The 26145-nt window shown below is 35.1% G+C and overlaps 1 protein-coding gene across 1 annotated transcript; it reads left to right on the forward strand.

Moving 5' to 3' along the window:
- Positions 1–8641: 8641 nt before the first annotated feature.
- On the forward strand, positions 8642–9580 carry LOC110289945 (olfactory receptor 5W2-like). Its single transcript, XM_021156365.1, has one exon. It carries the CDS (start codon positions 8648–8650, stop codon positions 9578–9580), a length of 933 nt encoding a protein of 310 aa, XP_021012024.1. The 5' UTR covers positions 8642–8647.
- Positions 9581–26145: the final 16565 nt, after the last annotated feature.

Raw genomic sequence — 26145 nt, forward strand, 5'->3', positions numbered from 1 at the left:
AAACTTTTCTTGATAGTTACACATAAACCTCTTTCATCCTTTTCTTCAATTTTATTTTAGTCATTAATCCAAATTGTCAAAATTTTGTCTAAAAGTATGACATGTGTTTCTTCATTTTTGAGGCTAATTTTGTTAGATGGGTTTTCATTGCACTACTAATATGAATGAATCTTCTTAAAATATTTCATTTGTCTTAGTCTTCTATTGGGAGGCAGAAATTGGTGGGTGGGGGAGCATCCTCATAGAAGCAGGGTAGTCAGGCGGGTAGGGGGTTTCTGGAAGAGAAATGGGGAAAAGTGATAATATTTGAAACTTAAGTAAAGAAATTATCCAATAAAGGAAAAGAAAATATTTAAAATGTTTGTGTTCTTGGAGAGAAAATGATTCACCTTTCATTAAGTTTTCAGTGTCTGGTAGATTGATTATGTTCTAATGAAGGTCAAATATTTAATAATATACAGTGCACAGAAACTCTTCATTTTTATTTAAAGGGAAAAATGAAAGTCTGCCCCTATCAGTGTGCAAGTGTCAGTATGTGGTTTAAGCTGTAGTATCATCTTGGATTTTTGTTTTGTTTTGTTTTTAAATAAACTGTGTGTCTTTGTTTCTTTGTTTTCAGTTAAGATATTACAAATTGTAATTCCATCTTGATGGGTTTTCCTTCAATGAGTATGTGGTATTCTTCCATGTCTCTTCATATGAGATTTAGTTTGAAATCAATTTTGTCAAATATTACAATTAACTACATCAGCTTTTTCAGTTGGTGTATTGTTTTTAATAATTTTGTTCCAACCCTATCCTTGATGTTAATGGATGTTGCTTGGGTGTTGCAGAAAGGCAGGTCCTGTTTTCACATCCATTCAATTACTCTGTGTCTTTTTATTGGGGAATTAAGACTATTGCTATTGAAAGATCAAGGAGCAATGTTTGCTGATTCCTGTTAATTTATTCTTGTGATGTGATGTGATGATGTGATGTGATGTGATGTGATGTGATGTGATGTGATGTGATGTGATGTGATGTGATGTGATGTGTATGTATATATGCAACCTACTTCTCTCAAACCCATTTTTCCTTCACTACCAACTAATTTATTCCCCCTTAAAAAAAACAAAATAGTTTTTGCTGCCTATATTCTTGGATATTTGACCTTTATTAGAATATGATCAATCTATCACACATCAGAAACTTGATGAAAAGTGAATCTCTCAGTCTGAGCACACTGACAATTTTTTAAATAATACAGAAGACCAATCTATGGATTCAATGTAATACCCATCAAATTTGAGCACAATTCTTTGCAGAACGTAAAAATCCACTTCTCATGCTGATATGGAGAATCTGTGTTTAATAATAGGCACAAAATAAGAATAAATTAAAATAACTGAGATTATAAAACATTTTATTAACAGTTGCTATCACTTTGTTGATTTTAAATTTTGACAGATTTTATTGTCCAGGAATGTTATAATATCTGAATTTGAACTTATCTCTGACCTTCTTAATCGATATGGATATTAAGCATTTTCCTTAGCGTTATTATTCAATTGTATTGATAAAGTTTTTGTTTAAAACCACGTTGCATAATTTTTTTTATCTTATTTTACTTTCTCTAGATTTTCTTTTCATATTTAGTATTTTTTTTTGTTTAATTGAACAGTGATTGTATCGTTGCTTATGACACCCTCCCTCTGTTCTTTTCAAGTTCATGGTATCTTAGTACTTTTAAACTATTCACTAATTTATTGATTAATACATTACTATTTACTAATTTTAATATGTAAATTTGCAAATACATAAATAAATGCAATCTGAAGCATCAATTTAATGAAGATTATAGAAATATCTTAAGGATGATCAGTTGAGATTAGAGAAATATGCAGGGGCTTATCTCTAGGGATTTTCCCTATTCACCTTGGCATGCCAATTGGTGTCATTATTATTCAAGATATTTAAGCTACCACATTGTTGAGATTTCATGGGGATATCGATCCTGTCTTATCTAAAAAATAAAATTGTTCAGTATATATCCTTATTATGTAGATCTCTACCTCCTATAGGCTATGTTACTTGAGCCTGAGAAGTTAGGGTTATATTGTAGTTGTATCTTCTTGGCCAGAGCAGCATCACCAGTCAGTTCTTCTATGTATTTTTTTTTTTTTTTTTTTTTAGTATTTATGGTTTTCTCTTTTTTATTCAACATTTTTTTCTTTAACTTTTTATTTATTTAATTTTTTTCTCATTTTTATTGGGTATTTATTTCATTTCCATTTCCATTGCTATCCCAAAAGTCCCCCACACGCACGCTTCCCCACCCACTCCCTTACTCACCCACTCCCACTTCTTGGCCCTGGCCTTCCCCTGTACTGAGGCATATAACATTTGCATGACCAATGGGCCTATCTTTCCATTGATGGCCGACTAGGCCATCTTCTGATTCATATGCAGCTAGAGACATGAGCTCCAGGCGGGGTATTGGTTAGTTCATATTGTTGTTCCACCTATAGGGCTGCAGATCCCTTCAGCTCCTTGGGTACTTTCTCTAGCTCCTCCATTGGGGGCCCTGTGATCCATCCAATAGCTGACTGGGAGCATCCACTTCTGTGTTTGCCAGGCCACGGCATAGTCTCACAAGAGACAGCCATATCTGGGTTCTTTCAGCAAAATCTTGCTAGTGTATGCAATGGTGTCAGCGTTTGGAAGCTTATTATGGGATGTTTCCCCGGATATGGCAGTCTCTAGATGGTCCATCCTTTCGTCTCAGCTCCAAACTGTGTCTCTGTGACTCCTTCCATGGGTGTTTTGTTCCCAATTCTAAGAAGGGGCAAAATGTCCACACTTTGGTCTTCGTTCTTCTTGAGTTTCATGTGTTTAGCAAATTGTATCTTATATCTTGGGTATTCTAAATTTCTGGGCTAATATCCACTTATCAGTGAGTACATATTGTGTGAGTTCTTTTGTGATTGGGTTACCTCACTCAAGATGATGTCCTCCAAGTCCATCCATTTGCCTAGGAATTTCATAAATTCATTCTTTTTAATAGCTGAGTAGTACTCCATTGTGTAAATGTACCACATTCTCTGTATCCATTCCTATTAAGACACAGCATCAAATTAATGTAAACATGAAGACATTATTTCAGTATGTCCAAATTACTTCTCAGGTGTATATCTAGTTCTTATTATTCCCACTCTAGGTTTGTCTTGATGATTTTTTTTTCACATTAGGTATTTTCTTTATTTACATTTCCAATGCTATCCCAAAAGTCCCCCATAGACTCTCCCCTTCTTCCCTACCCACCCACTTCCACTTCTTGGCCCTGACATTCCCCTGTAATGAGGCATATAAAGTTTGTAAGATCAATGGGCCTCTCTTTCCAATGATGGCCGACTAGGCCATCTTCTGATTCATATGCAGCTAGAGACACGAGCTCTGGGGGGTACTGGTTAGATCATATTGTTGTTCCACCTATAGGTTTGCAGACCCCTTTAGCTCCTTGGGACTTTCTCTAGCTCCTCTATTGGGGGCCCTGTGATCCATTGAATAGCTGATTGTGAGCATCCACTTCTGTGTTTGCTAGGCCCCGGCATTGTCTCACAAGAGACAGCTATATCTGGGTCGTTTCAGCAAAATCTTGCTAGTGTATGCAATGGTGTCAGCATTTGGAGACTGATTATGGGATGGATCCCGGGGTATGGCAGTCTCTAGATGGTCCATCCTTTCGTCACAGCTCCAAACTTTGTCTCTGTAACTCCTTCCATGGGTGTTTTGTTCCCAATTCTAAGAAGGGGCAAAGTGTCCACGCTTTGGTCTTGGTTGTTTTTGAGTTTCATGCGTTTAACAAATTGTATCTTATATCTAGGGTATTCTAAATTTCTGGGCTAATTTCCACTTATCAGTGAGTGCATATCAAGTGACTTCTTTTGTGATTGGGTTACCTCACTCAGGATGATGTCCTCCTACATTTACATTTCAAATGCTACCTGAAAGTCCCCTATACCCTCCATCAACCCTTCTTTCCTCCCCACCCACTTCTACATCTTGGCCCTGGCATTCCCCTGTACTGAGGCATATAAAGCTTTCAAGACCAGTGGGCCTCTCTTCCCAATGATGGCAGACTAGGCTACCTTCTGCTACATATGCTGCTAGAGACACGGGCTCTGGGGGTACTGATTAGTTTATATTGTTGTTCCACTCATAGTGTTGCAGACCCCTTCAGCTCCTTGGGAACTTTCTCTAGCTCCTCCATTGGGGGAGCTGTATCCCATCCTATAGATGACTGTGAGTATCCACTTCTGCATTTTCCAGGCACTGGCCTAGCCTCACAAGAGACAGCTATGTCAGGGTCCTTCCAGCAAAACCTTGCTTTCATATGCAATGGTGGTCTGTGTATGTTGGCTGATTATGAGATGGATCCCCGAGTGGGGTAGTATCTGGATAGTCCATCGTTTAGTTTTAGCTCCTAACTTTGTCTCTGTAACTCCTTCCATGGATATTTTGTTCCTTATTCTAAGGAGGAATGAATTATCCACATGTTGTTCTTCCTTCTTCTGATTTTCTTTTGTTTTGCAAATTGTATCTTGGTTATTCTAAGTTTCTGGGCTAATTTCCACTTATCAGTGAGTGCATATCAAGTGACTTCTTTTGTGTTTGGGTTACCTCATTCATGATGATATCCTCCAGATACATCCATTTGCCCAAGAATTTCATAAATTCATTCTTTGTAATAGCTGAGTAGTACTCCATTGTGTAAATATATCACATTTTCTGTATCCATTCCTCTGTTGAGGGGCATCTGGGTTCTTTCCAGCTTCTGGCTATTATAAATAAGGCTGCTATGAACATAGTGGAGCATGTGTCCTTCTTACCAGTTGGAACATCTTCTGGATATATGCCCAGGAGAGGTATTGCGGGATCCTTGGTAGTACTATGTCCAATTTTCTGAGGAACCGCCAGACTGATTTCCAGAGTGGTTGTACAAGTTTGCAATCCCACCAACAATGGAGGAGTGTTCCTCTTTCTCCACATCCTTGCCAGCATCTGCTGTCACCTGAATTTTTCATCTTAGCCATTCTGACTGGTGTGAGGTGGAATCTCAGGGTTGTTTTGATTTGCATTTCCCTGATGATCAAGGATGTTGAACATTTTTTCAAGTGCTTCTCAGACCATCAGTATTCCTCAGTTGAGCATTCTTTTTTTAACTCTTTACCACATTTTTTAATAGGGTTATTTGAATTTCTGGAGTCCAACTTCTTGAGCTCTGTGTATATATTGGATATTAGCCCCCTATCAGATTTAGGATTGGTAAAAATCCTTTCCCAATCTGTTGGTGGCCTTTTTGTGTTATTGACAGTATCTTTTGCTTTAGAGAAGCTTTGCAATTTTATGAGTTCCCATTTGTTGATTCTTGATCTTACAGCACAAGCCATTGCTGTTCTATTCAGGAATTTTTCCCTTCTGCCCATATCTTTGAGGCTTTTTCCCACTTTCTCCTCTATAAATGTCAGTGTCTCTGGTTTTATGTGGAGGTCTTTGATACACTTAGACTTGAGTTTTGTATAAGGAGATAAGAATGGATCAATTCACATTCTTCTACATGATAACTGCCAGCTGTGCCAGCACCATCTGTTGAAAATATTGTCTTTTTTTTATTCATCAGTCTTTATTCTGGTGCAAATGAAGCTCCTTTGATGAGAAGTAAGAACTACACTTATCTGTTAACATGAGAGTAATTGAAAATGTACTAAATAGCATAACTAATTTGGAAATTGACATTAATAGTTTTTTTTTTTTTTTTTTTTTTTTCTGTGAGACTTATGACCCCACTAACTATGAGTGGTTGGTTAGGTTTCCAATTTCAGGCATGATTTTCCCTACTGGTAAAGGATTAAGTTCAATCATATAGCTGTTGGTCAATGCCAATACAAAGTCCACCATTGTAGGGTTATGGATCATTGTGTTGGCAAATAGGGTCAGATGCAGCTAAAATTTTCTAAGTCCTGAGTCATAAGTGTAGAGTTTATTCAGAAATAAGTGATTTATCACAGCATCTTAACAGAAACCAGGGTAACATCCATCCAGGTCTTGGGAGTCTCCTAGTATCTCCTGAAAAACTACTCAAATGGAATTTTCTCCTGGGTGGTATATATAATAAATATACATATTATATATTATATATAATATGAAAATATAGGTAAATATAGAATAAGTTTCCTTTTCAGTTTTTAGACATATTTAGTGTTATTTCTCATCCATAGTGTTTCTTCTATACTGACTACCCTCCTTGAATTAGTCTGTGTTCTATAGTGGAAGAGATTGTTTAGAATGTCTATATACATTCATATAAAATGTGACTTATAAGTATGTGTTATAGGCTATTGTCCAGTTACTCAAACAATGAAGGTCTACCAACATAAAGGGCCAAGAAGCCAGTAGTTGTTCAGTCCACAGTATATGAAAGACTAACAATAAATATAAAACTTATTGTATCTGATGTTATATATAAATGGTGTTATATTAGACACAAATAAATATATTTAACTTCATTAACATTATAAATATATAATGTATACACTATGTATTATTTACAAATATATATATGTAACTACACTAATATATCATGTTATATATACCATATACATTTATAATATAAACAAATAATTTCAAAGAATCAGAAACACTTTGTAACTTCGTAAGGACTGACAAAATTAATAAAGTGCGGTACACACGAAAGACATATGGTTCATATTGAAGTAATGAATGTGTGGAAATACAGAGAAGTAATGATATAATTTAAGGATTAAAAGTTAAATGAGTGTTTACTTTCAAAACTGTTCATATCATTTTATATTAATTATGTCTCAAAACTTGATGACTGAAAGTTGGTAATAATCCAATGTGGAATTTATGGTAATGGTTAAAAATGAGATAAATTCTACAAGGACAACTATAATGTTTAAGTTTGCAAACATTTTGGTTTAATTAATTTCTCTTTGGAATACAAATTTTTAGCACATATGTTTTTACCAATTATGTTTTAGAATGTAAGATTAATTTTCTGTTTCATCCTTACACAGATCAATTGGTTGTCATCAAAACTGAAGTTCAAGCTTTGCCTAAGATGTTCATTTATTCACTGGGGAAAATACAGAACCAGAAAATAATAAATTAAATGTTTTCATTACACAAAAGCCTTAGGGGATGACCTTCAGTTATATAGACATCAAATTTGCACTGACATGAGAAACACCAGCTAGTGTTCACTCATATTTAACTGTTCAGCTAAGGTAGGTTACTGAGTTTCAGCAATTAAAAGCACAGGTAATAATATTGATTTGGGAGGAGTAGATAAAAGCCATACAGATGAGCCAATTTTTCATTATTTATATTAGTAAAATCTGAAATGTAATGAATAGATGAAAGTTTGTTCTCCAAAGTAGAAGACTTTGAATAAAACTGTTAGAATTATCCAGATAGCTATTTACTTAAGTTATCTTATTCTAGGTTCACAAGCAACTCTTTGTTTGACCACAAGTAGATATGCATATTAACTGAAGTTTTTATTGTTCTCTGTTGACAGTTTCTTTTTTAATAGGTATCACCTATAAGTAACAATACATGATGACACAGCTTCACTTTTATATCATGTAAGCTACAAATGATACTTATAAAGGTAAAATAACAAAAATTATCTTCAATGTATATCTTTCCCTATTTCCAACTCTCCATATTTCACTTATGTGTACAAATTTAAGAATGCAAATCCACCACATATTAAAGACAAACATGTATCTCTGAAAGATTCATGTTTCTTTATTCTCTTTTCAAATTTAAGAGAGATGTTTGTCTTATAAACTTTATAGAAGACAAAGATAAGTGTGTTGATTTATACATTATAACATTTTATTTTAATATGCCCCGTGGGTGATCATAGTCTAACATTGTATCTCTAGAACACTCTTTGGAGCAGACATATACATGTGAAATTAAAACATATTCTTAGTTAAAATCTGATTTTTTTCCTTTGTTACTGAATGATACAGACCACATAGCATCAGAATAAAATGATTTTCATTTTTGCCAAACAGTGCCAGAGACTTCCATTGCATTTGAAATGATGAATATTCTTGAATACAGTCAAGAATTTGAAGAATCTGAATACTTACATTTAATATTTTGTTCAGGTGAATGCTTTGTTTTAAACATGAAGAAATGTCTACTCTCTTATTATATAGACTAATATTTCTATGATTGATCTATGTACACAAATATTGAAGATGAATTAAAATTCCATCAAATCAGAAGTATTATTGCAAAACAGAAGACAGATTTAAAATGTTAAAATTGTAAGAAGTTAAAATTTTCACAATGGTATGTGGCTTTCACATATGACAACTGAACTCTCAGACTATCAGATATGTTTCATTATGATCAATATCATAAAAGTATACTTACAGAGTAATATGGCTGGAAAGATTTCTTGGGGAAAAACAACACAGAAAATGAATTGCTATTGTTTTCTTTTTCCCTTTCTTCTTTTTTTCCCTCCTCTTCTTTTCTTTTCTTTTTTTTTCTTTTTTCTAGAGGTAACTAACAATGCATCTAGCCCACTTTGAAATTAGCTTCTAAATTCTACATAAAAAGAAGAATGGATAGGGGAAATTGCTCCTCTGTGGACAAATTCATTTTCTCAGGAATTACCAATAACCCTGACACAAAAGTGGCCCTGTTCATCACATTTCTACTTGTTTATCTCATTGCATTTCTTGCCAATCTTGGAATGATAATTTTAATTAGAGTGGATGCTCAGCTTCACACACCCATGTACTTTTTTCTCACCAATCTCTCCTTCTGTGACCTCTGCTATTGTACAGCAATTGGACCCAAAATGCTGGTGGATCTTTTAGCTGAGGAGAAATCAATTCCCTTTGTTGGTTGTGCTCTGCAGTTCTTGACATTCTGTGTCTTTGCAGATTCTGAGTGTCTACTGTTAGCAGTAATGGCTTTTGATAGGTACCAGGCCATCAGCAACCCATTACTCTATACAGTGAACATGTCCAGCATGGTGTGCTCCATACTCATGGTTGCAGTTTACCTAATAGCAACAACAGATGGTTTGATACATACAATCTTGGCATTTCGTTTATGTTTCTGTGGTTCTAATGTGATCAACCACTTTTTTTGTGATTTGCCTCCACTTTACCTGCTCTCCTGCTCTGACATACAAGTCAATGAACTGGCCTTATTTACTGTTTTTGGTCTCATTGAGCTGAGCACCATCTCAGGAGTTCTGCTGTCTTATTGTTATATCATTTTATCAGTCCTCAAGATCCGTTCTGCTGAGGGGAGGTTCAAAGCTTTCTCCACCTGCACCTCCCATCTCACCACAGTTGCCATTTTTCAGGGTACTGTACTCTTCATGTATTTTCGGCCAAGTTCTTCATATTCCCTGGATCAAGACAAAATAACCTCACTGTTTTACACTCTTGTGATTCCCATGTTGAACCCTCTGATTTACAGCCTAAGGAATAAGGATGTGAAAGAAGCCTTGCAAAAACTTAAAATGAAAATGTGGTTCTAAATAATTGTATCGTTTGTGTGTGTCCACTCACAAATATATTTGTTATATACAAGAATGTCTTAGAAGATGGCTGTGATTTGTAGTTTGTAGACAGTAAAATGTATATTTATTGTAATACCAATATCAAATAAATGGAATAGACCTCAAAATATGGCATTTCAGTATAAGTCTAATACAATTGCATAGCACTCACAACTATAATGTTTTTCTGATTATTTAAACTACTACTTATTTGTTTTTGTAATAGCTTTGAGTACTCTGTTTAATTATCATTTATTTTTTCAATTTACCTATTATATAACTTATTTTTAGGGTAAACTCCATAGTTTACTTTATAACAAATTTATTTTGTTGTCAAAGCAACAGTTTTTTATTGAACTTCAAAAATTTATAATGTACTTCAAAATAATCCTGAAACAGATAATATGCAGGATATCTTCTAGAGGAAATTACTTAAATTTAGTATGTAGTAGAAAGGTTTTGTTGACTAGGGAACTAAAAGTTGGTATGTTGGAGAGTTAAACACATCATAGATTGTAGCCCTGACAACTAGAGAGAGATTGAGGTAAAAAGGTTTATGGTATTGGGAAACCACAGAAACCTTACCTGATTATGATGTTAAAATCAAAGACACAGGTTCTGCCATTGCTGACACTCTGAATGTAAAAATCATTGTACTTCATACAGTAGCAGCATGAGCAGATATTTTGGGAAGTATTTTTTTTTTGCATAAAAATCTTCAACTAATTGTCTGATCATCTTTATCACTTAAATGAGTGGTCAGTGGCCCTTATTCAAAAGAGCTTGAGAGAAGGAATGGTTCTGTATGACTGAATATCCAGCTTCTCTCTGTGTGATAGAATTTCTCTCCATCAACTATGTATCATTTCTTTAATGAAGCTTTTTAGTTTCTTCATCTCTATATGCTTCTGTGATCATAGGTTCTATTTTAGTTTTGTTTCTTTAGTTCTTAATTAATGATACCTTTTATTTACTTAAATATCCTCAAATTACCATATTACTTTTTTTGTCCTAAATATATCTTTTCTGCAATTCAAAACTTTTTCATTATATTTTGTACAAAGAATGTTGAAAAAAAGAAAATGGGACACAATATAACACAACATTTTTGTATGTTTTACGTGCAAAATTATTGGAGGGTGTATTATGAAACATGCATACACACAAACATACACAGACAAATAAATTTAGTGTAATATGTGAAATGACTGTGGTTACTTAGAATTTGAATACATAATAAAGATATTAATTTGTGTAGATGAAACTAGCATATATTTGCATAGTATTTTGCACCTTAATTTAATTTTTTTGATAGCTTAAGTACTTTCCTGAAAGAAGTCACATTACATTTGAAGGGTTTAAGACAGAAGGGCACTGATGATTGTACACCCATCAAAGAATCTAAATACCATAGGTTGTCTCAGTCTTTATCAGTCAGAGGTTAAAATATTCTCCCATATCAATATTTTACTAGAGAAAAAAAAGGCCAAGAAGTGTTTCTTGTTTTGTGTTTGGAACATAGCACAGGGGTAACAACATAGCAGGAAGAAAAGTAACTATGAAGGATTATTCCTTTAGATAAAATGCTTTTTGAATGTGTACCTCTTTTTAAAATTAACCATTCATTAATCTTTTCACAATAGAATCTATGAATATGCTCATGGCTTGCTTCCTTCGATCTTGAAACTACAACCCTCAAAATGATGGTAGTAGAAGCTGAAATTTTTGAGAAATGATTAATTCGTAAGTGAAGAACATTTAGAAATTGGGAGTTTTTCTCACAAAACATACTTGAACTTCTACTTAGCCTTTTTACTGTGTAAAGATAGTGGAATCCCTGCTTTCTGAACCAGATTGTAGGATTGAACCATAACCGATTCTGCCACTACTAAGTGAGTCTTCTCAGTTAGACTGTGATAAATATTTTGTGGCTGAATATAAAGTAACTAGTATTTCTATTTTTTATGCATAATTCTAAATGTAAAATCAACAACATGTCAGAAGACATTATTTGAAATATTGAAATTTAAAGAAAAGCTTAACTTTTGCCAATTTCTATGCAGTTGACCTATCTCTCTTTTCTTTCTTTCTCTCTTCCAATTTAAAACTCCAGATTTTATTCCCCTTTGGGCTCCAGGTCCACCATCTGACTGTTCCACATACCATACCTCCTCCCCTACCCCCTTTCTCCAGGAAGATGCCACATCCCCACCCCCACCCTACCAGAACAGTAAACTCCCTGGGAGTCTAGTCTCTTAAGAGTTATGTGTATCTCAGAAATCCGCCTGCCTCTGCCTCCCGAGTGCTGGGATTAAAGGCGTGCGCCATCGAGGCCAGCCTGGTCTACAAAGTGAGTGCCAGGACAGCCAGGGCTACACAGAGAAACCCTGTCTCGAAAAAACCAAAAAAAAAAAAAAAAAAAAAAAAAAAAAAAAAAGAGTTATGTGTATCTTCTCTGTCTAAACCCAGACCCCTCAGTCCTCTACTGTATGTGTGAGGGGGGCCTCATATCATCTGGTGTATGCTGTCAGGTTGGTGTTCCAGTATTTGAGAGATCTTTTGAGGGTCCAGGTTAATTGAGACTGTTGGTCATTCTACAAGGTTGCTCTGCTTCTTAGGTTTTTCCAGCATTCCCCTAATTCAACAACAGCATTTGGCAGCTTCTGTCCATTGGTTGGATGCAAATATCTGCTACTGACTCTTTCAGCTGCTGGTTGGGTTTTCAGAGGTCAGTCATGATAGGTCCCTTTTTGTGAGTATTAAATATCCGCAGTAATAATGTCAGGTCCTAGGGCCTACCATTGAGCTGGATCCCACTTTGGGCTTGTCGCTAGACCTTCTTTTCCTCAGGAACCTCTCCATTTTCATCCCTGGAGTTCTTTCAGAAAGGAACAATTATGGATCATAGTTTTGACTGTGGGATGGCAAACCTCTCCCCCACTTGATTCCCTTTCTTCCTGCTGGAGGTGGGCTCTACAAGTTCCCTCTCCCCAGTATAGGTCATTTCATCTAAGGTCCCTTTCTTTGGTCCTGAGAGCCTCTCAACTTCCAGGGCTCTGATAGATTCTGGATGGTACCCCCAACCTCCTACATCCTGAGATTGCATGTTTCTACTCTTTCTGCTGGTATCATGGCTTCAGTCCTTTCCCCTCTCCCAATACCAGATCATGTTTCCTCGCTTCCCCCCCCCCATCCCATTTTACTCCCAGGTCCCTCCATACCTGCTTGTGGTGCTTTTGGTTGCATTCTTCTACCTCCCAAGTGGGACTGAGGCATACTCACTTGGGTCCTTCAGCTTGTTGACCTTATTGAGTTATGTGGGCTGTATCTTGGGTATTCAGCACTTTTTTGGTGGCTAATATCTGCTTATTAGTGAGGACATACCATACACATCCTTTTGGATCTGAGTTACCTCACTCAGAATGATATTTTCTAGTCCATCCATTTGTCTGCAAAACTCAGGATGTCTTCATTCTTAATAGCTAAGCAGTATTCCATTGTATACATGAACCACATTTTCTGTATCCATTCTTCTGTCATGTGGCATCTGGGTTGTTTCCAGCTTCTGGATACCACAAACAAGGCTGCTATGAACATAGCAGAACCCGTGCCCCTGTGGAAGCTTTTGGGTATATTCCCAAGAGTGGTATTGCTGGGTCTTCAGGTAGATCTATTTCCAATTTTCTGAGGAACTTCCAGATCTATTTTCATAGTGGCTGGGAGAAATAACAACAGAAGTAGAGGAAATTCAATCCTTCTACAAAAACATATACTCAACAAAACTAGAAATTCTAGATGAAATGGATGGTTTTCTAGACAAATACCACATACCAAAGTTAAATCAAGAGGAGGTAAACTATCTAAACAGGCCCATATCCGATAAGGAAATAGAAGTCAGTAAAAACCTCCCAACCAAAAAAGCCCAGGGCCAGATGGATTTAGGGCAGAATTCTACCACCTTCAAAGAAGACCTGATACAATTATTCCCCAAATATTCCTTAAAATTGAAACAGAAGGAACCCTATCTAACTCATTCTATGAAGCCATAGTTTCTCTGATACTTAAACCACAAAAGGACCCAACCAAAAAAGAGAACTTCAGAATAATCTCGCTAGTGAATTTCAATGCAAAAATACTCAATGAAATTCTTGCAAACAGAATGCAATTCTTGAAAACCATCATTCACCACAATCAAGTAGGCTTCATCCCAAGGTTAGTACAAGATACAAAAATCCATTAACACAATTCACTATATAAACAAACTTAAAGAATAGAAATCACATGATCATCCCTTAGATGCAGAAAAAGCCTTTGACAAAATACAACATTCCTTCATGTTGAAAGTATTGGAGAGATCAGGAATTTTAGGCCCATACCTAAAATTAATAAAGGTAGTACATAGCAAACCAACAGCCAATATCAAATTAAATTGATAGATAACTGAAGCAATCCCACCAAAATCCGGGACAAGACAAGGATGTCCAGTCTCCCCATATCTATTCAATGTAGTACTCAAAGTGCTAGCTAGAACAATAAGACAACAAAAAGAGATCAAGGGGATGCTAATTGGCAAAGAAGAAATAATGTTATCACTATTTGCAGATATGATAGTATATATAAGCAACCCCTAAAACTCTACCAGAGAATTTCTCCAGATGATAAACAACTTCAACAAAGTGGTCTGATATAAAATTAATTCAAATAAATCAGTAGCCTTCCTTTATACAAATGATAAACAGGCTGAGAAAGAACAACTCTCTTCATATTAGCCACAAATAGTATAAAATATCTTGGGGTAACTCTAACCAAACAAGTGAAAGATCTGTGTGACAACAATTTCTAGTCTCTCAAGAAAGAAATTGAAGAAAATCTCCAAAAATGGAGAGATCTGCCATGCTCATAGATTGTAAGAATTAACATAGCAAAAATGGCCATTTTACCAAAGGTAATCTACAGATTCAATTCAATCCCCATCAGAATCCAGAAAATTCTTCAAAAACATTGAAAGAGCAATTCTCAAATTCATCTGGAAAGACCCGTCTTTCTTTCTATTGCAGCATTTAAAAATCAACTTGAGCTGCATGTGACCCATAATTTTAGGTGAATTGGCTGAGAAGTAGTAAATAAGTTACTTAAAATGTTAATACCACTTTCAACAAGATGATCTGGTTGTAAGCGTTATGTCTGTTAATTCCCACATTTGAAGCTCCATTTGGTGAAGTTATGACTGAAACATAAACTAACAACTAATATTCTTCTGAAGACATCAGAGCTGAGGTTTATGTTCTCATTCACCTATCACCAGTTCTATAAACTATATAATTTTCATGCCCTTCAGTAAATGGTTATGAGTATTATTTTATTATAATACTGTCAGATTATGTTGGTAGCATAAATGATGTAACTGTCTTTCTGTATATTATCACTTCCTTTATCCTTGCTGCTGGAATGCCTAACAAAGAATAAAATGTTGGTCACAAGCTGTACTTTGGACCTGTGATAGAAGTAGCAATGATTCTAATTAAGTCAGTTTTAAAAGGTGAATAAACAAAATGTAAACATTACTAACTCTACTGGCTAGTTTTGTGTCAACTTGACCCAGCTGGAGTTATCACAGTAAAAGGAGCTTCAGTTGAGGAATTGCCTCCATGAGATCCAACTGTAAGGCATTTTCTCAATTAGTGATGAAGAGGGAAAGGTCCCTTGTGGGTGGGACCATCTCTGGGCTGGTAGTCTTGGGTTCTATAAGAGAGCAGGCTGAGCAAGCCAGGGAAAGCAAGCTAGTAAGAAACATCCCTCCATGGCTTCTGCATCAGCTCCTGCTTCCTGACCTGCCTGAGTTCCAGTCCCGACTTCCTTCAGTGATGAACAGCAATGCGGATGTGTAAGCTGAATAAACCTTTTCCTCCTCAACTGCTTCTTGGTCATGATGTTTGTGCAGGAATAGAAACCCTGATTAAGACACTAACTTATTGCAGTATTTTCAGTAACAAAGACCCAACCAGGAATCTAAGTAAACACTGACCAATAACACAGAGGAGTTAAGGCATAGGCTTATCAGATGAAAGTCCCAAAAGTCACTGGAAGGAATAAAACATCATCTACATAAATTTACATACCACTGATAAGAAAAGAAAGACAAATCTCATGTTGGTTTCCTGATGATTATATTAAAATCATACAGGAAAACACAACTACTTTCATTTTAAAACAAGAAATCATTATTAAATAATATGGAAGTTAATTTCATACTTGTCTACTCAGTTAAATGAAATCTATGACCTAATGGACAAGGATTCTTTCCTGTCAAAATTGTGTGGATTTTCATGACATCACTTCTTTGTGTGTAAACTCTGTTGAGGTTTTACCTATTTGCCTTCTAGCTAGTATTCTCAAATTATTTTTTCATTTTAAAGTTACTAAAAAGTGATGCACTACATGTAACTTTAAAATTTACTTATTTTATTCATTGTCATCAGTTAATACAAAAACATGAATGTTTCTAAATTCAACATTTGTGGACAATATACTACATTTAACTCAAGAAAAAGTAGGTGGTAGCTCATCACCATATTCTATTTTTTAAAAAACAAACACACAGACATCCTCTAATATCTACACATGAATAAATTTAAAAAACATAAGAAATTGAACCCTATGTGTCTCAAAAATAATGTTTTGGTTTACCAATCTTGATTTCTTTTTTTTTAATGTCAAGCTTAAACCTGGTGACATTCTATCATATATACCAATCTGTTGTTCTCTTACTTATTATGCATAAATGTGTATGCATTTAAATTCTTATGGATATGGTGCATATCAGTTTTTAGTGTTTGTAATGATGTCCTTAAAACATTATTTAATGTAATTTTGTTTCTTGAGTACATATGTCTAATATTTCAATTTAAGTATTCTTAAATATTAGTTCAAAGCACGAACATAACATGTTAGATATAAAAGGTAAAAACTATGAGAAAACAAAATAAAATTCTCAAAAATATATTATTACTTAGGGATGAACTAGGTGTTGATAAAATTAAATAAAGGTGTGTTAATTTCAAGCCCCCTACCCCCACACACCACCTGTGTGCTTACTAGATCTCAACATAGGTATGTCAGAAGCCATCTATCTTAGTTAGATGTTTTATTGCTGTAAACAGAGACCATGATGAAGGCAACTGTTATTATAAGGACAGCATTTAACTGGGGCTGGCTTGCAGGTTCAGAGGTTCAGTCTACTATCACCAAGGTGGAAATATAATAGCATCAAGCTGGTCATAAAACAGTAGGATACGAGAGTTCTACATCTTCATTTGAAAGGTTCTAGCAGAATACTTACTTCCAGGCAGCTAGGACTAGGGTATTAAATCCCAGACCCACAGTGACACATCTATTCCAACAAAGTTATACTTTCTAGTAATGCCACTTCCTGAGCCAAATATACACAAACCATCACCCTATCATAAGAGTATCTAATAACTAGTAGGTGGTCTTCCTGAACTAAAGAACTTAAAAGTAAATGCGAAGTGTTGGTAGGAATGGAATTGAGAGTAAGGGCATTATTGTCATAGAGCAGGAGGAGAGACAATACTAAAAGAAGAATACAGAGAGGAATAACTTAGAGACTATAAGAAAACTTAAAAATCTAAGAGTGTAATATACATAATGCTCTAAGAGAAAGATAAAAGAAGCCACAAAGAGAGCAGAAAGAGCAGACAGGCTTCTCTTTATCAAGGGACAGAACAGCTTTTTTTCTTAATAGCAAGGCAAGCTTAGCCTTATTAAAGAGAACTCTTTCTTCTTACAGAGTTTGGTTTAATTCATTTAGCAATAAAATAGTAGAAGCTTTTTCTTTCTCTATGCAATAAAAATTGGGACTTATTTTTCATCCAGAATGAGTGAACACTTTCTTCATTGGGGCTTGGTCTTTTGCTTCAAATGCATAAGTAAGAATAGATGTGCTTGTGTGTGTGTGTGTGTGTAAATATGTAATTATGAGAATTTATGTAAGCTGAGACCAACTGGTTTAAATGGAAATATATAAATATGCACGTGTGAAAGTATATATGAATTTATGTGAATTTATGCTGATTTGCTTATGTAAAAGTTTTTTTCTTCCTTGAATGTAGTGATTCTCTTCTTCTGGTTCAATAGAAATTTTCTGCCTCAAACTTCCACCTTGCCTGACAAGCAAGAGGCATCTGGACAAAAGAAAAAGGCTCTAGCAATTAATCCTTCACTTAATACCCTACTGTTTTATGATGAGGTGCTAAATATCAAAAGTGTAGTTTCTGGCCTCAGAGGGACTGATACAGTTCAGCTACAGTAGCAATGTAACAAATTTAGATAGAAAAATGCCTTATTATTATACATCAACCGTAAATATCTCATAAGACTAATCTTACCCCTAATTAAATTATCCCCCTTCTGCTGCCTCAAGGAAAGAAAAATTGTCAATTCAACTACTTGTTCTACTTTCAAGGTGTGCTGGGGCAATGGAGACTCAGAGCTTGTCAGTGAGGCCCACTAATGCAAGGTATAACTTTAGGCTCAATTGATAAGAGGAAGTCAAGCCCAATACTGCCTATGTGGCCAATATTCTGAAGTTGGGAGGCTCAAAGACCTAGGGTAGAACCAAGCACAACTGACCATAAAAATAAAAAGTTGATGAAATGATTCCTGATGATGTTATACTCACAGACTGTTGCCTACTCCAATCACCATCAAAAAGGCTTTTCGCTGCTCATTGGAGAAGATGCAGAGACTCATACCCAAACATTACATGGAGTTCAGGGAAGCTTGCAGAGGAGAGAGAGGAAAGATTGTAGGAGCCAGAAGAGGCAAGCATACCAGAAAAACACCACCCACAGAAACAACTAAACAGTACTCATATGGGTTCACAGAGACTGATGCAACAATCATGGAACCTTCATGCATCTATGCTAGGTCTTCTGCATAAATGCTGTTTAGCTTGGTGTTTTGGTGGGACTCCTAACAGCAGTAGTGGTGGTGCGACTTACTCCTTTGCCCGCTTTTGCGACTCATTCTCTACTCCTTGTTTGCCTAAACCCACTTTAATATAATGTTGTGTGTCTTGTGTTATTGTTAATTGATATCACTCCGAAGCCTGATCTTTCTTAAAGGGAAGCTGAGAAGCAGGGAAACTGGAGTGAGAGAACATGGAGGGAGGTTGGTTGGAAGCAGTACAGGGAGATGAGTCAGGATATATTGTGTGAGAGAATAATAAAAAGAAACAAACACAAAGAAACAAACAAATAACTGTATGTTTTCATTAGGCCTGTGACCTGTTTAGTCTAAATATTTTAGTCAGCTTCACAGTATCAAGATCGGGTTCCTTTATATGAACTTCTCAAAAAATTAATTAAAATATTTCTTAAAAATCACTATCCTCATGGGATAATCATCCCTTTGCATGAGAAAATAGCTTAAAGAGAGAAAAAGAGGGAATATAAATTGAAGAAGTGAGCTAATTTCAACTGAGGATACACAAAGTAAGTAGAAGGCCATGGATCAGAAACTCAAGGTATAGACAGCACATATTTTTACATAGTGCTTAAAGATTTTAAATAAAAAGCCAAGGAGGGGTCTTAAAGGTGTGCTGAAAAAGTTTAGGGCTGTACACTCAATAGTCCTATATTCTCATGTATTTGTAGAGATAATTCTGTTTACAAATCATTGCCAATTATAAACAGAACTGCCCCAACCACAATCAAGTACAGCACAAATTTACTCAAATAAATGTAAATAAAAGACAGTTTGGCAGCATGTCCTTTTATCATAATAATAGTAGTGGATTCCACCAGGACTTATGATGCCCCAGCTGTTAGATTTTTATTGATGTGTTTGTTTGTTTTCCATATTTACTCTATACACATGAGTTCTCTTCTGGGATGTCCAGATCTGAAGACTAATCAGAAAGCAGTTGGTTACCCTGATAGCACTGATGTCACTGCTACATCAATGGGTATGATATATCTGTGAAGTTAGGGTTTACTTCACAAGCATCATAGTGGAATACAACCATGGCTGAATTCTCCAGAAGACTGAGTTGCATCTTCAAGCAATATGAAAGTTATGCTCCAGAGATCTGCTCTCCTGTGCTTTGGGAGAGTAGATCTCCCAAGAGTTATAGCTCTTAGGACAAAAGTCTCAGATGATGGAATAGTTCTTGCATCCCTAATCCTTCTAGATAGGATTCTTATATACAGTTTTGGGATGGGTAAGGGTCTAACAACAGGTACTCCTCATTGGTTTGGTCTGAGATCTTTGGGGAAACCTTATTTGCATGTGGGAGGACTTGGTGCTACTCCTATATGACTGATGGCCACATACCTCTCTGCGTGGGAGGGAGGCAGGGTTATGGGGCAGGGAGTCTGTGAGAGGCTGAAGCTTCATGACAGGAGCCCGGGACCCAGGAGGCATGGTCAAACACCCACTGTCCCATGCAGGTGGAAGTCACCACCCAGCGGGTTACTGGAGTTCCAGACCTTTGCTTGACTGGGGACCAGGCTGTCTGTGCACAGCCCACTGTCACATATTGTGGTAGGATAAAGTTTCCTCTTAGGCATGTACTCAAGAGTGTGTACACTCTTGCATGCCCAAGAGTGTTATAGCTGGATCTTAACATAGTTGATTCCCATCCCTCTAAGTAACTAACATACAAATTTTCATAGTGGCTGTTCAAGTTACCCCTCCCACAAGTAAAGAATGAGTATTATTCTTATTCCGTATCTTTGCAAGCATGAGTTACCAATTTTCTTATTGACGTTAGACATCTAACAAATGTAAGATCATGTATACAGAAATATCTATTTTGATATGTGCCACAATTTTAATTGGGTTATTTGGTTTTCATATCTTGTTATTGAGCTATTTATATAGTTTTATTAAGTAACCCTTTGTTGAATCTGTAACTAACAAAAATATTTCCAATTCTGTGGTCTGACACTTTGAATGGCAATGTCCTTTACTATGCACTGGATTCTTAGTTTTATGATCTTCTGTTTATTAACTGTTGATGTTAGTTCCTGTGCTAATGGTATTCTGCTCATCAAGTCTTTCTTGTGCTAGTGAGTTTAAGGCTATTCTCCAAGTCTCTAACTGAAGTGGCCTATATGTTAGCAGGGAGTGACTGATGGAGTTTGGGGGTAGGAAAAAGCTACAACTAGGAGTGGGGGAGTAAGGAGGACCAATCTGTAGGATCTGCCAGAGAAGACATCAGAGTTAAGTCCTGAGCCTGAGACGGCTCTATTGGATTTGAAGCAATGGAGAGAGAGAAGGGAAGCCTTGGGTGTTAGTTTGTTTTCCTAACTTGAGCCTGTCTCTTGAATAATCAGCAGACCTCCAGGCAAGATAAACAACATGAATACTTAAAACAGAACGGTTGCACTTCATTTCTTGTTCTGATATGCATATATGAATATATAGAACGATTGTGACAATGTTTTCTAAACCAATAAAGGTCTAATTCAATACACATTTAGTATATAACTCCTAGTCAATATGTGTTTGGGAGAGGAGGTCCATGTTTTCATGTAAATAATGTTTACTTCTCAATCATGTAACAGTTTTCATGAAAAGAAACCATATAAATTTTAATTATGTTGATATATTAGAATAACTGTTATATATTTATTGTTATTTCCTTTTAACTTGAAAATTTATCATCTATATGGGGTTAGGATTTATCAGGTGATGAGAGAGCCTAATAATGATTATTGAGAGGAAATTATATTTTCGCTAACAGAGTCTAGATTTCCTTTAATTGTTTCTCCATGATTCATGACTACACACAATTTGAATTCCTCAGGGCTTATGTCTCAAGTGTCAAGCAGTTACAGATTAAACAATAAACAATATCATGAAATAAATTTTCAGGTTTCAGTCTTCTGCATGACTCATAATTGTTCTTCAGAAATAGTTTCCAGTTGCTAAAATATTAGTATTTGTATATTATTCAGTTGAATTCTATTTCACTGATTAATTGCTATTGTAGTTGGGAAAATTATAAAAACATTTTAATTTTGATGTAAACTATACATGTGGTTTATTACTTATATTAACATTATCAAAAATGGATATCAGGAAAGACTCTATTTTGGTGAGTTATTTTAAAGTTGTCTATGTTTTCAGTCTGTGGATGTACACAGGACCCACATACTAGAGAGAAGGGTAAACCAGTGTGAGCTATTTTATTTAATGATGCATATTTGAGTATTAAACTTGAAGCATATTTTTCATTTCCACTGTACTAAATTTAAAGCTGTTTTCTTACTGTTAAGTTATTGTTTAAAAAATTAAACCAATTGTTACGTAAAAGTTTATCCTAATGACTTTAGTGAATTTAGATGCAGTATATAAAGCCCACAAAACATGTCCACTTAAAGTAACAGTGTATGAGACATGTTATATAAAACTGAATATAATAATTGCAAATAAAATGGAGTGGTAGTAAAAATGCTGGAATTGATAAAGAAAAAGCAGTTTTCTGAGAAGTGCTGTGTACAAAGCTTGTGAGGAAAACAATATAAAACATCAAACAATAATTTTTTCACAAGTTATATCAACTTAAAATACCTCTGAAAGTTAATGTGGACCTGTTGAAATGTTATTCCACTATTAAAACTTATTTTAGTTCATTTTTTTTCTTTCTCCAAACACTCTCTTAAAGTCCTTCCTGTGATTTTTCAAAATCATGACTTCTTTTTATGTTATGTGTTCATATATTTTATCTAAGCTATTGGGAAGCACAGGCAGGTTTAGTTTTGTAAGTTTAAAGCTAACTTAAACTTCAGTGAGTTTCAGACTATCTCTACATAATGGGACCTTGTATTTGTTTTATGTTCTGTTTTGTTTTTAAAGCAATGAACATACTGACAAAAATGAAGAAAATCATTTGGTTTTGTGCTTCTTACATGATTCATTGTAGTGTGAAGAAAATCATTTAGTTTTTTTGTTTCTTACATGATTCATTGTAGTGTGTGCAAAGCAATATTAATTTGTGAATTTTATAAAATTATGTTAGACTTGGAGATATTACTGTATTTTTTAATTAAGCAAAACATGGATTATTCAATAACCAGAGATTAACGAGCCCTTAATCAAAATGACATGAAGTTGGTAATAACAGAGAATAGCACAGAAGGCACATAGTGTTATTTCTTTGATTTGCTGTTCATTGATGTGGAGTACTTTCCCACAGCATAACGATAAGCAGGATAATCAATAAGCACTAGAGAGTAATAGGAAAACATTAAAAACCTTTGATGTAACACTGGCATTAGAGGAAGCATCAATGCACAGATAGATCCAAAAGTGAATCTTAATCCTAGTTCTAAAAGGAGACAGGATATAGCTCTACAGATCTTATTTTGTTTGATTTTTAAATGCTATAAAATCAGCATGTTTTATTGCCTCTAGTAATCTACCAAGATCCTTTGTTATTTACTGTAATAAACTTCAAAGAACATCTCAGTTACTGTACAAAACTTTACCATCACAACATCATTTCAGCAATAATTGTTTTAGAAGTCTTGGTGATATTTTTCTTGTTTTATTTTACTTTGTATTATTCTCAGCGATAGAAATTGACGTGACTGAAAAATTCAGTTAGAGAATAGATAGCTAAAACTTTTCTGAGTGCTTCTACTTTTTAGATAGTTGTTATATTGTGCACTATTTCTTTTGGATGCTTGGCACAATTTATAATGCTCGAATCATACTTCAGCTATTTTAATATTTCCCTAGAAATGGGATACACCTATGGGCTCTTCAATGGATAATGAAAATGCAGCATATACAAACAATAGAAGTTTATTTACCTCTACCAAATTATAAAATTAATTATGTTTTTATGTATTGATATTTTCTCAGTATTTGCAAATAATTTCTTCAAATTCATGAAATTTCTACACCACAATTCTGAATGCTGGAGTGCAGGTATTCAGCATCATAGTGCACCTATAAAAACTCAGGATTCAGGGCTGATGAAGAAAGTTCTTTATTGTATTCTGAAAATTATCTAGTGTGAGAAAACAAGTAAAAAAGCTAAAGAAAAAGGAGGGAACAAAGGCACAAAAACAAGTGTAAATCTATTTCTTTAGTTAAAAGGAAGAGCAGGCTTTTGGCTTGAAATCTTTGTAAATGTACATGTAAGAACACTAGGATTCTAATTATTCAGGAACATTCAAAATAAAACATAAAACTCATAAAAACAAATATAAATAAATATTAATAATAACAATAAATTAATATGTTATGTATATATTTAAATATAATATTAATTATAGTCAGTGTTTAGGATTCTATAGTGACAACATTATCATTTATGTCTCGGTATGAAGAATGTAACTATTCTTCATATTGGGAAAATAGTGGAAATTTGCTAATAAAAAGAGAATACAAGAAATCTAAATTTGTAGGAATCCTTTTATTTTAAACATGCTTTGCTTTGTTAGAGGTCAGAAAATTTACTTAGGTCATTTAATTAACCTATTTTGTAATTATTCTGGGTGGTCTTTCTGTAATGACTATTGAAGAACATTTATGTATAAAATGGTTTTATCCAAATTATCTATAGTAATTACCTAGTGATAGCAGATTTTTGTCAGAGGCTTTTCAAATTGTATAGTTTTAAGACAGTAGAAGTAATCTAAATTCAGATAAGATTTTCTTGCCAACACAATACATATGTCTGACTAAATAAATTTCTTAGAGGTCCAATAAACTCTAATGCCATTGGCAGTATGATTATATAGATGATGGTCTATCCTAGAAAATAAGTGACTTGGATTAAGGCAAATTATTTGTTGTTAGAGACAAAATCAAAAGATGTGTCAGTTCTCTTACATACCCAACATATGCAATTGTAATTATTATTTAATATCTTTGAGAAATATACAGAACAGTCACTTATTTTTTAATTCATGTATCTTTATTAGATATTTTCTTTATTTACATTTCAAATATTATCCACTTTCCTGGTTTCTCTCCAAAACCCCTTCCCCTATACCCCCATTCCCTGCTCAGGAACCCACCCACAACTGCTTCCTTGCTCTGGCATTTCCCCACACTGGGGTGTATAGCCTTCATAGGACCAAGGGCCTCTCCTCTCATTGATGACCTACATATGCAGCTGGAGCCATGAGACCCACCATGTGTACCCTTTGGGTGGTGGCATATGTAGTTTATATTGTTGTTCCTCCCATGAGGCTGCAAACCCCTTCAGCTCCTTGGGTACTTTTTCAAGCTCCTCCATTGGAGACCCTGTGCTCAATCAAATGGTTGACTGTGAGCATCCACTTCTGTTTTTATCAGGCACTGGCAGAATCTCTCAGGAGACAGCTATTTCAGACTTATCAGCAAGCATTTGTTGGCATTCACAATAGTGTCTGTGTTTGGTGATTGTATATGGGATGGATCCCCAGGTGGCACAGTCTCTAGATGGTCATTTCTTCATTCTCTGCTCCATACTCTGTCTCTGTAACTCATTCCATGGATATTTTGTTCCACCTTCTAAGAAGGAATGAAGTATCCACACTTTGGTCTTCCTTCTTGAGTTTCATGTGTTTTGCTAATTGTATTTTGAGTATTCTGAGCTTCTGGGCTAATATCCACTTATGAATGAGTGATTACCATGTGTGTTCTTTTATGATTCAGTTACCTAACTCAAGATGATATCCTCCAGGTCCATCCATTTGCCAAAGAATTTCACCAATTCACTATTTTTAATAGCTGAGTAGTACTCCAATTTATAAATGTACCACATTTTCTGGATCCATTCCTCTCTTGACATCTGCATTCTTTCCAGCTTCTGGATATTATAAATAAGGCTGCTATTAACATAGTGGAACATGTGTCCTTATTACGTGTTAGAGCATCTTCTGGGTATATGTTCAGGAGTGGTATTGCTGTTTCCTCGGGTAGTACTATGTCCAATTTTCTGAGGAACTGCCAAGCTGATTTCCAGAGTGTTGTACCAGCTGGCAATCCCACCAGCAATGGATGGTGGGATTTCTCTACATCCTCACCAGCATGTGCTGTCACCTGAGTTTTTGATCTTAGCAATTGTGACTGGTGTGAGGTGGAATCTCTGGGTTGTTTTCATTAGTATTTCCCTGATGATTATGGATGTTCAACATTTTTTTAGGTGCTTCTCAGTCATTCAGTATTCCTCAGTTGAGCATTCTTTGTTTAGCTCTGCACCCCAATTTTAATAGGTTTATTTGGTTCTCTGGAGTCTAACTTCTTGAGTTCTTTGTATATATTGGATTATCACTTATTTAACCTTGGATGTGATTCATTTTTATCTCATGCAATGCTCTTAAGTTGGCTACATGACCAAAGCATTTACAATTGTTTTAAATTAAATATTATTTTTTTATTAAAAGAGATTTTTATTTTTTAATGCTAACGTATTTCTTTTGTTTCCAATTGCCAACAAATAGCTGGTTATATTCTCTTTTAATATATAAACATAATGGTAAAGGTAAGAAACATGAGACTTTTCCGGTATTTTTCTACTT

The sequence above is a fragment of the Mus caroli genome, unplaced genomic scaffold, assembly GCF_978045245.1.
Source record: "Mus caroli unplaced genomic scaffold, Mus_caroli_1 scaffold_2, whole genome shotgun sequence".
Classification (NCBI taxonomy): domain Eukaryota; kingdom Metazoa; phylum Chordata; class Mammalia; order Rodentia; family Muridae; genus Mus; species Mus caroli.